Below are 12034 nucleotides of genomic sequence, written 5' to 3'. Positions count from 1 at the left end.
CCGTGGTGATCTTATTATTTGATATAGTTGGATATTTTCGATGTGATGTTTTTTCTTTTCAAAATGGGTCCAGGTCTTCAATCGATTTGCACCTTGACTAAATCTGTGTTCGAAAACCACACTTGTAACTTTATGAGATTGAGAGGACACACTACGTATGAGATTGAGATTGAGAGGACACACCACGTATGAGATTGAGATTGAGAGGACACACCACGTATGAGATTGAGATTGAGAGGACACACTACGTATGAGATTGAGATTGAGAGGACACACCACGTATGAGATTGAGATTGAGAGGACACACCACGTATGAGATTGAGATTGAGAGGACACACTACGTATGAGATTGAGATTGAGAGGACACACTACGTATGAGATTGAGATTGAGAGGACACACCATGTATGAGATTGAGATTGAGAGGACACACCACGTATGAGATTGAGATTGAGAGGACACACCATGTATGAGATTGAGATTGAGAGGACACACCACGTATGAGATTGAGATTGAGAGGACACACCACGTATGAGATTGAGATTGAGAGGACACACTCCGGAAGAAATAGTTTCCGATCATCTTCTTCCAGAACATTTGCTCCCCATAAATTGGCGGTTTCCACTGGATAAATGTCGTTCATGTGCCGCGTAGAAGTGGACATTAGTCAAATATGTGCTGGGTGGTGGCCCATGTGATTGGGAACAGCTGGGGAAAGATAGATAGGCAACTTTGTCATAAATATGATATTTTGATGTAAAGAGGATGTATATGTTGTTTCTTCTAATCTCGTACAGCTAAGCTCCCCGTAAACAAGGATCCAAATCGCTGAGACCTGCGGTTTTTGTTACGACAGAACGAGCGGTGCGCTTATGCTGAGATCGGCTTGCAGGAATTGTAGTACGGTCACGTTAAAACAGCTACAGCGAAAATCTTTTGCAATGATTTGTCTTTTGTGCAATACATTCATTTAAAAAAAGAATTTTTAATGGACAGTACGCAACTGTACACGGGCACTATTTGGATCGGCTTACGACTTGTGAACGCATGCAACCGCCAACAGGACTGTTATCTCTAACTTAGCTGGAGCAATTGCGTATCTGCTTTCATCGCACTGGTCTACTTTTTTGTTCGTTTCCTACACGACCGTTGTCACAGTATCATCGCGCATGCCCCAAGGATAGGTAGTAATTTCATGGGTCGGTGGTCCAATCATTTTGTTTTGTCCAGTGTTGGCACCGACTGATGCCGCCATATATCACGAATAACGACATTGAATGGTTTCGTTAGTCCCAGGAGTAATGATTGCAATACATCCTTGTGAATGGCCTTCGGCCGGTCAGGCAAAGGTAACCATTGAATTACTTTAGATCAAAAGCGATGAGAGGTACTGTGGCACTGAGCAGTCAGGCAAGAAAGTATAGGAGATTTTCGCTACTGAATGCTATCGTCGCTACCTTCTAGCATGCCAGTGTATGCCAGTCTTCTGGCGTAGATTTACGGGTAATGGAGATCGCCAGACCTAGCTATCTCCGCCACATGGCCGAATTGCTTTTTTCTTTACTCTCAATTGTATATAACATGTAAAAAAAGGCAGCGTAAACAATCATCGACTGTAAAGAACGAAATATTGTAAAAGAATTATAAAAGAATCGCTTGTAAATGTGCAATATTCATTCATATTTGTGTGTACATAAATCACTCTATTCCATGTATTAGTTATGTTATTCATACATCCAGCTAGATATTCTGTTGTAAATATAATGTAATCGGTTCACTTTTCTATAGTAAAGAAATCATTCGATGAAAAACGAGAAAAATATTTCCAGTTTCAAGTCTATAATAAAAAATACTTCATTTGACAACATTCGCTATGTTGTTGAATCTTTAAACCCAAGGTCACTGGCAATTTTGTTCTCCCATCATTTAGTGTTTCCATACGATACGGTAGACGACAAGAGAGCACATGTTGCAAATGGCGTTGAGATATCACTCTCTACGACGAAGAAGTTCGTCCTCATAAGCGTGACGCGAAATGCATTGTGAATCTCCCGTGGGCCTCTTGTTGTCGCAACACCGAAGTCCGGCATATGGCTTTATGCGGACATCGCCACTGCCAACGTGGCCAAAGATGAGGTATACACACAGTCCACAGACACGCTATGTCAACTACAGTGTATGTAACTTTGGTAACCTTCCCGGGCATTTTAACTACGCCCTAAACTTATCTTTAAACTATCGGGCGACGTTGAAACATATCTTTCTGTTTCGATTTTTAGATTTTTCAAGAGTCAGTCTGTCGCTACGTCCCGTTACAAAACCGTTTTGGATAACAACACACGCCAGTCACGCCCGTGGTCCATCCGGGACCTCGAGGTTTATTGAAGTCCGGTGTGACAGAGAGTCTCCTTCGATCCGCTTGGAGAATGTCAAACCGGCCGGTTTTCTTCTATGATTTCGAGCGATTCTCTTCCACGACCGGTGTAAAAGTAAAAAGTGTCCCCCCTGGAAAAAGTGTCCGGCCCTATTGTATTCTGCAATATGGTTCTATAGAGACCCTGACCGTCAATAGCTCAGAGATTGAAGCGCATAATAGAATCCTTTGTTCCCGGACATTTTATCCTAGGACATTTTAAACTTCTACACCGGGCATCAGCACTGCTCAACTGACATGCCCAATCATGCATGAAGCTGTTTCTATTCCCGGACAGACGAGTCTATCATATTCCCGTCCTCATCAGCATTGATAGCCATCATTAATTCCCAATTAATAAGGTTAGTGATATCAACTTGGTGCTGATAACCGTGATAAATATCTTGTTGACGTGCACTTAATTTGGTCCACGGGGGTCTAATGATATCAGACAGGCGTAACTTGTCTGAAAATAGTCATGTTTCCTTTGATCTACCAAATTGAGAAAGGAGTCTTTCTTGTACGTGTAATTTGAATTTCTTCGACAAGAGCAATGTTGTTTTTTTAACACGTGGCTAATAATGACAAATATCACTTGAGCAGGGCCCGGTTGTTTGAAAGCATTTTCGCTCACAACATTCTGTTGACATGTTGTTACATGTGCAATGATGTCATTTTAACCAGGTGACCACGTCAGGCTCGGCGGATTGTAAGAAAAACGAATTCGAGCATGTTCCCGTCATACGAACATGTTCAATGATCTTAAAGAGGATTTTGCAAGAGCAGCGCTTTAGCTTGACATTTTAACCGCCCGGTATTCGTCACTACGGAGAAATATCGCCGCTTCAATGATTACTCACTCGTCAATAGACGGCCCTTGATGATGCTCCCAACATGATCTTTTGCAGCCAGCTTTTACAAAATCAATTGACCCTTATCAAAGTCAGACTACTGGATGCAACGATCAAAGGTAAAAAGCAGACGCATTGATGACGTGTCTAGTCTGTCACAATAGATAGGACTAATTGGCTGCCTTCAATGCAGCGACCCAGACAAAAGGAACGACTTGGACGAGGTGATGGATCTCTGTCAAGTCTCTTTGTGTTTTACGACCGATCAATTATCAATTAATATGCGACGTGCGCAGCACTTTTCTCAGACCTGTTCAAAAGCATGCACCTTGAGCAGTGATAGTATAGTGTGATGAGGCGGTCCTGCCATAGAATCTACTTGAATATTATCGCTGTTTTGGAGTATGGTTCAAAAGCTCTTTGATAGTCCGAGTGTCCGAAGATTCTTGAATCAGTTCATTTTATGGGCAAAGTCGACTCGGCATCCTCCTTGCGCAGGACCGGGAGTATATATTTGATGACGTGGTTCTGTTCTTGCTTGAATTAGCCGCCATTTTTCAAGTCGAGGCCATTCGGAAGCAATGGTGGCTTATTCAAGCAGGGGCGGGCAGACGCCATAACGAGAGTTGCGGTCATGCGTAAGGAGGATGTGCAAAGACTTGCTGGGAGACAGAGCTGTTGGCTCGCTCACCAAGGCTGGTTCTATTGAAGTAATAAATGAGTCAACGTGGCTTTCTTTATAAATGTCTAATCTCTCTTTAAAACTCTCTACAACTATAAATTTAACAATATCATCGTATATATACTTTATGTACATTATTTGAAACAAACTACATGTATATACATTAATATTTGGATTTGTGAAAATGACAAAACGTGCCGAGGTTTCTCTGTATCCAACACTGTAATGGGAGGGCCTTGTTTCTATTGTGTTGTAAAGTAAACCAATACCTTTACTCACCGTGATGCTTAGTAGCTCGGCATAACCGACCTCGGAAAGGTACTCTCCCTAAATTCTCAACTTGTAGTGCGATCATAGAAAAACCTTTAACTTGTCATCATGACGTCCTATCTTCTCTTCTCTAATTCTGGCATCAGAGAGGATTCGCCATACGTCTCCGGAAGACACCAAGACAGTGATATCCGACATTACATTGTGTTTCCTTCCTGATCAAAAACACAAACCAGGCCAGGCAAAGTTAATTGCTTGATTCTCGTCCGAATCGGACAAGGACCACTTTCTTGGGCGGTGCCATAGAAGGGCTTAACGGTATTATTTGGGTATGAGGGGGAGGAGAGGGCTGGAGGTCTGATTTGTTTCACGCCGTTGACAGAAATATTGTAAGTTAAGTGTAGGTTGTGACAAATGCATTGAGACCAGTGTGTGAGGGGAGGGGAGGGGGTTCGAATAAAAAAACATTGACTTTATTTAAGTGCAAGAGCCTATATTGTAAATAGATCTAATACAAACAGTTAACCTTTGCTCATTGATCATAAATATACACTGCGAATAAAACTAAAAAATGTTATTAACAATCATATAAGACTACCCGAGTCAAAGCTACTCAGAGAATCAGAAGGAACTTTGGAAAATAATCCAATTAGAAATATTGCACTCAGAATGAAGAACAACCAGAAGAAAATTCTGTCGACACACTTAGCTAACATGGACCACTCCTCAGCGAATAGCTGTTCCTGTTCCGTGTGGTCCGGGGTCTGTACTGCCTTGATGTAGTGGCTGCCCCTACGGTTATGCTCCAAGCTCTCAATATCACTATGCATGCTCGTCATTTCGCCATCACAGTCAAATCGCGTCTCCGCGTCCCTGTGATTTTCGTGGTTCATTTTGAACGTTATCACTTCGTGAGTTTCTCTCCTATGTCGCACGATCCCGTCCTGTGTGTCGCGCCGCCTGCCGCGCGGGCATATTTTATAAAGGAAGCGTCTTAGCCAGTACGGGACGCGCTGGCCCGAATGGCGGCGGAGATAAAGGTTTGTTACGGTCACGGCCATCACAAGAGCAACGGAAACCATCAACATGGTGGCACCATACAACATGCCTGAAACAGAAACAATGTAGTATACTAGCATTGGTTAGTCTAAGCATGCAATGCCTTTTCTTTCTGGTGCCCCCTAAGATTCAGCGCTCTTGATAAGGATGTAGCATCACAAATATGACTAGCCGCTTAAGTTGGCAGATCTACGTGCTCTCACTTACGATCGGGCAGGTTAAAGGGAACTGAAACCGCCAAGCCAGTTCGTATGACCTCGTTTTCATTTCCCGCGTATCGGGTGATCAGAACGAGGCATGAATGAAACATGGCGCCTAGCTGTCAATCATTGAGTGACATCACTACTATGGAATTTACTGCGAAAACTCATGAATGAAAGATCGCATGACTCACGTGATTCTCACATGATTCTCAATAATAACAAATTGAACTGCGCATGCTCGGGCACTGGGGGCGGAGCTACAAATCTGAACTCGAATAGGAAGTTGGAAGTTTGACTTTCTCGGGCGGTGAAAGTCGAAAAGTTGAATAAATCGCTCGGCGGTTCCAGTTCCCTTTAAACTTATGTGTCTTCAGGATGTCTAATCGACTCTGCTGTTTTCCTGACAGCATGACTCAGCAACAGTGACGACCACGGACAGTACATTCACATTGGGTATTATACTTACGGCTCGACCCAGGCGAATTTGGCATTGAAACTTTGGCATACAGAACTTCAAACAGACTATCTATCAACAGGAACACCACACGACACTGTAGTTAGGTACCATAAACTCCTCCTCTTTTACTAACGTTTGTTTAAGCCCAGAAAAATTGATGTTATTCATTTTTGTTACACCCTTTGAAGACGATGAATTACAAGTGCTTGGTCTTGCCGGCAATCAGCATAAATACCAACTATACTCACTGGAAGCTAGCGACCTATATAATACGCCATCCAAGGAGACCAAATTCACTGTGGAGTTTTACGAGCATACACTGCTATACCGACAGGAATGTACACTGACTATATACTTTGTTATATAGGTTGGACAAGTGCACATTTGAATACCGACGGAGTATAGCCGATACAAATAGAATTGCAAAAAGCGGTATGACAAAAGGATATGAGCAATAAACTTGTCTTCCGGCTTGATATCACTGTACGTTGGTTCATGAAAATCAGCCAGCGTGGTTAGAAATTACTCATGCCTGTGGCTCGTAACACTTTGAGGACATACCCTGAATGCGGTAGGATCCTGGAGATATCATCCCTATCCACGAGGTATGCCCTCGGAAAATGTGGTGCTGATATTCCAGGACTGGGTGATTGCCAACACCACCAACATGTGTAGCGAGATCCCGATACACCCTCGAACAAAACGACTGATTGAGGTCCAAACTACACATGCGGGCGGTGAAGCATCCATTAGGCATGCCACCCTCATTTGTAGCCAAGATATCTGCATCAGCCCCCCCCCCCCCTCCAGGTGGTGAAGCAGCCCTTTGGCATACCAACCACATTTTGCAACCAAGACCTATGCATCATACCCCAGCCCCTCACAAAAAAACTATTTTGAGGTCCTAACTACAAGTGCGTGTGGTATTCCTGCGATTGCCAACAAGACTTGGCCAACCACGGCAGAGGTAACGTACCTAAAATAGGTATTGCATCCGGCGTTGGGGGCAAGGTTTCGCCGGCTATCAGCAGGAACACCACCAGCGCTAGTAGAATAGTGATCTCGAGGTTGACCTTCTCACCGCTCTCAATGGGAAGGAAGAACCCGAGGAAAGCGACAAAGTATATCAGCAGGCAGGGGAAGATCATATTGAGGATGTAAAACAGACTACGCCGCTGCATGTGGATAGTGAATGTCACGTCGGGATAGGGCTCGGCACAGCAGATATACGTTTTGTTGTGGGTCTCAACACTTATTTTTGACACATCCCTGAAAAGGAGAAATTTGTAGGCTTTGAGGGCTTTCGAAAGAGGCTGCAGATCACCAGGGCCCGGTTGTAAGGAAGCATATAACATGGTGCCATGCTGTTACATGTGCATTGATGTACATGAAACGACCATGGTATGAGCTAAAATGCTTTCTAACAATCAGGTCCAGCATTATAGCCTTAGCCATTATAATATTTGAGAGCGAGAGAGGGTGTTTTATTGCTACTCAAAACGTGTTGCGTGCATACACGCACTCATATCAAACATCGATATCAAACACCAGACGTATGAATATGAACCTGATAGCCCGCTTTCGTTCTCTTAATCCAATAGTAGATCAAGTTGTGTCTAAGGTTTCACTCCACAGTTTCAAAATCGGCGGAAAGTGTCCATCCCCTAACTAAAACTGGCGTGTTCCTATGAATCGGGTTTCTTTAATGCTGAACAGTTTAGTGAGGTAAAGCAACAGGAATTTGCCACCTATCAATGAAAATGTTATAGGCGCAATGATTTCGTAAGGCGGCTGGGGCATGCAGTGACACAGAGCGTAGCTTGAGCGCGTCGGCAGGTGTGCAGATTAAGGTATCTGGTGTCAGTATTTGTTTCTAAATGACGCCTTGCAGTGTGTCACAACAGGGGCCTGTCTGACGTCACGCCTGATGAATTTGACGAAACTGTTGAGTGAGACCTTAACACCTGAATCCCCTCTCACTGGTATTGGTTTACCCTGTAGACTACTTTCGCCTACGGTAAAGATACATGGTTATTGAAATGATGTGTTTGTTTACAGTCATGCCGATGTCAACATTCTGCCAGGAGCTTTGATGCCCCTCGAACATTTTAATATCGGTGATGTTCAAACCGAATTTGCTATACGCTTGTCGCTCAATGGAAGAAAGCCGGATTCACCACACACAGACTAAGTTTGAAATGCACAGTCTTTCCGAAGCCATGAGAGGCAGCTTTGACAGCACGGCGTTAATTTCATTAACCTTAAGAGAAATCGTTCGTTAAGACACTTTACGGGATGTTTTTGCGCTTTCTGAATATCTGATCTTCGATCCAAAGCGTTTAATGTGATTTGTACATTAGGAAGCATCGTGAGGTGATTAAGAAACTTTGAGTAGCGATTTGGTGGAGACTGATCCTGGCCGGCAATCAATAAGTCAGAGAAGCAAGTTCAAACACCCTTAGAAATAAAGCTTTTGTGCTTTTGAAAACACATTTAAAGGTGTTTGGCCAACACAAAAAAATAGCACGAAGAGGTTTTAAGATAAAATGAAAAAACCCCAGTGGGTTTCAGATTCTGAAAAACTTCAAAGGGTTGATTTCCTTCGCTGAAATACCTCTTTGGGATGCATATTTGTGATGGCCGAAAAACCCGTAAAGTTTTTTCAAAAGCTGAAACACCCTTTTTAAGTGTGCGCGTAGAATAGCACCATCCAAAAATAAGATTAAACAAATGATCGTTCTTGAAGGGCGCTGGCAGCGATAACACAATGAATGATATACCTACCATTCCTGGTTTTTAGGAGTATAATAAATAGTATTGGTAGAGTTTCTGTCCTGCGCCAAATCCACCTCGAAGCCCGAGTACGTCCACGAGATGAACACCAGGCCGCAACTCTGGCTGTCGAAGGGGAAGTATCGGACATCCAAGGTGCAGTAGGTCTTAGTCACCGCCGGGAACATCCACAGTATATCACCGTTGTTCTTTACGATTGCATTGGTGTGCATCAGGTCATGAAAGCTATCGTCAGCGCTGGAAGAAAATTATATACGTTAATCCGGATTTCGGCCTGATGAACATGTAGAGAATAAGGCCAGCAATAGGGTTACACTCAGAAATTCGCGTTCATGACTTGATGATCCATCAATTCCATTGCTGCCGATAAAGGCGCGGGAAGGGCATGGTATTTCTCGTGCGAAATTCGCTTTAATTTAGGACATTGTCATTCTGTCTTGCTGGACCAGTACCGCATTCATCAGTCGCTTAGGACGGGCACATCCTCTTGTTCAATACGTGCTACGCATACAGGTGTAATCTAGGGTGGTAATTCTGTCTGATTTAATTCGTATTGCATACATTTGTAGTTTAGGATGCTAATTACGTGTCGTTCGATTGTAACGCTTAGACTAGAATGCAAATTTCCTTTTGTCCATTTAGGGCCCAAGACTGTATCTTTCTACAGCCTGTGGTTAAACCAATCGTGACGTCCTACAGTAAATGTCATTTACAATAGGAAGGTAAAGGACTTTACACCAATGTTACTTTTAACACTGATTGCGCAACGGGCCCAGCATGTTATTTCCCTCTTGTCTTATACATACCGTATACTTAAGAGCAGATCAGAGCCCAAACGACCTTTATATCTTCTCTATCTTTTGATTTTAGAAAATAGACATATTTCACATTATGACATATCACTCTTAAAACGACCTATGTGGCACTTAGCTCATTTTGACTGTGACCCCTTCTGCTGTAATGACTTACTAATTACTGATGACCACATCGGGAATCCAAATCTTAGTGACCGGGATCCAAATGGTGCTCACGCCGCCGAACCTCTCCGGGTCCCACCTCAGGTACTCGTCATTCCAACGCTGAAATAACAAACACTCCATTACACGTATTTGCCCTTAGGCCTATCGACCCTCACGGAAGCTGTTTCATGGGGGTCGATGTTATCAAGATTTGCCCTCATCACCCTTTGATAAGATAGCAGAACAATGGGAATTTAGGCCTAGGTGCGAGCGGGCTTTGTTTAAAGATAATAGACACTGTATCAGGCGAAGCTTGAATTCTTTTAACTCTACCGTAGGATTATACCACCAGTCCCACTGTGGAACACGTCAATGAAACATCACCATATAGCAATCTCAGGTCTATTGTTGTACGGATGCAATAAAAATGGTTGATATGGCCGATAACCCACAGTGTGCAACACTTAACTTTGCTGTCCTAATGCATTTTCCCTTAGCCTTATGTAGTCAGGCCCATTTTTCGAATTGGAGAAAAATGGCACTTGACCAATTTCTAACATCTGATCCGGAATGGTTAATCGCTGGTGCCATATCAATGCTATCTTTCCATCGGATGCACTGACACTAAGCCCCGAGGTTGAACCATGACAACCTTAATCAGACTTTTTGCTCCAACCTGACATCATGCGAATTCTATAACCATCATTGGCAGGATCCCCATGGCAGATTTTATATCAGAAATTAATCTCAACATAGCAGGAATCAAAGTGTACTGCCACGTACATTGTGTTTATGTGTGGTTGGGGGTAAGTTTAAGGCATCGGGCTCAGGACCCGAAGGTCATGGGTTCGACTCCCCTTCGGTAACATAACTGATTCAGTGTCAAAGAGCGAGACACTTAACCCTTCATGATGATATCTCTTTCCATCCCACATCTAAGTTTAAATGATTATTTTCGAGTATGGATTAACGATTCATTTAGGTTCACCGGGAACGGGAATCGAACCGGTGATCTCAGAGGTGATAGACGCTGATGTTTTTATTCCACCCCTTATGGTCCAGCACATGGTTCCAGCATTTGTTATATTGATGCGCCAAAACTAACGAATAGTGGCAATTCCATAAATGAATCAATAAGATAATGAAATAGAATCCCTCTAACCTTTACACCATTCATGAGCGAGAAACCCTAGTAGCTGACCTTACACGGAAATCATCGTTCCTGTGGCGAGAGTTAAAGGGACAACTTTGGCATGAGATAGATGCTTTATCGATACAAAAATAGCTTCCATCACGACCGTGACTTCTCCAAGCAGGACTGTCGAAAAAGCGTTAAAACCGCAATGAACTTCACCAGAACGGAATGTAAGCGTGGGCATATCTGAATTCGCAAGCCTCGTTCAAAACCTTCTCGTGATATTACCGAATATCGTTATAGATTTAGGCATTAGCATGACGCTACATCTAGCGGCGCGTAGACAAATTATCCTCCAGGCCATCTTGGTCTCACGCCGAAGTTGTCCCTTTAAACCAAGTCAATAAACATATGGTTTACTGAACTAATATGATCGCCGATATGGTAATAAATATTAGTGTGAAGCCGAGAAGGGTCTTACAGAAAAACTCGAAGGATTTGGATGGGGTGTGTGCGTCTTTGCTGATCTCTTTTCGATTGATATGAATTTAACTTGCCTCATTCCGACCGATTGTGATCTCGAACCCATGCTCTCAGAGGTGGTAGACGAAAACCAAAGATATAACACCACTACTTAACTCGATATGATCTGTCACGACGAAAAAGGTAACACAATGGCAACGAGCAGAAATGCAATTATAAATGTTGGTTGTTATGCTTGACAGCCTCTGTCAAAATTTCCACTAAATTTGTGCTTATTTGGAGCGGTATTTTCAAAATTGGCAATAATTTTCCTCCGGGATGCTTTATGCTCGAATATTTTTTGTGCTTGATCGGCGTGATTATTGTGTGTAGCGGTCCATGTTGGTTCAACTGCCTGGCAATTTGAATTCAGATTTCTTTGATTTGTCGTCGGGAAATGAGATTTCAATCGGTAAATTCACGGTTTATTTGTAAATTTGCGACAGGCGTCTAATTTGGTGCAATGATAAAAACTTAGAATTTGAGGTCTTGAGAAAGTTAATTGTATTGAATATCACTGCTCATCCCGTAATGTGATTTAAACTGATATGTCCAGCGACCAGATTGGTCAGGACATTGCTGATTATAACTAATCGTCCAATCAGAAGTTTCGTTACACTTTCTCATGGAATTTGCCGATTGGTTCACTAATGTGAGAAACCCCAACAGCACTTCATCGAATATTTCTCAGG

At 42.9% G+C, this 12034-nt stretch overlaps 1 protein-coding gene across 1 annotated transcript in view; it reads right to left on the bottom strand.

Moving 5' to 3' along the window:
• Nucleotides 1–4019: 4019 nt before the first annotated feature.
• LOC135492408 (mucin-4-like) overlaps nt 4020–12034 on the bottom strand; it is a 66076-nt gene continuing 58061 nt past the window's right edge. The window contains exons 4-7 of the mRNA XM_064778882.1: nt 9696–9805; nt 8718–8963; nt 6910–7202; nt 4020–5322 (exon numbers count right to left, since the gene is read on the bottom strand). Coding sequence (XP_064634952.1) covers nt 4799–5322; nt 6910–7202; nt 8718–8963; nt 9696–9805 — 1173 coding nt within the window. The 3' untranslated portion in view covers nt 4020–4798. The remainder of the gene's footprint in view (nt 5323–6909; nt 7203–8717; nt 8964–9695; nt 9806–12034) is intronic.

Source organism: Lineus longissimus, chromosome 8 (genome assembly GCF_910592395.1).
Source record: "Lineus longissimus chromosome 8, tnLinLong1.2, whole genome shotgun sequence".
Classification (NCBI taxonomy): domain Eukaryota; kingdom Metazoa; phylum Nemertea; class Pilidiophora; order Heteronemertea; family Lineidae; genus Lineus; species Lineus longissimus.
This window is presented reverse-complemented; position numbering and strand designations above follow the sequence as displayed.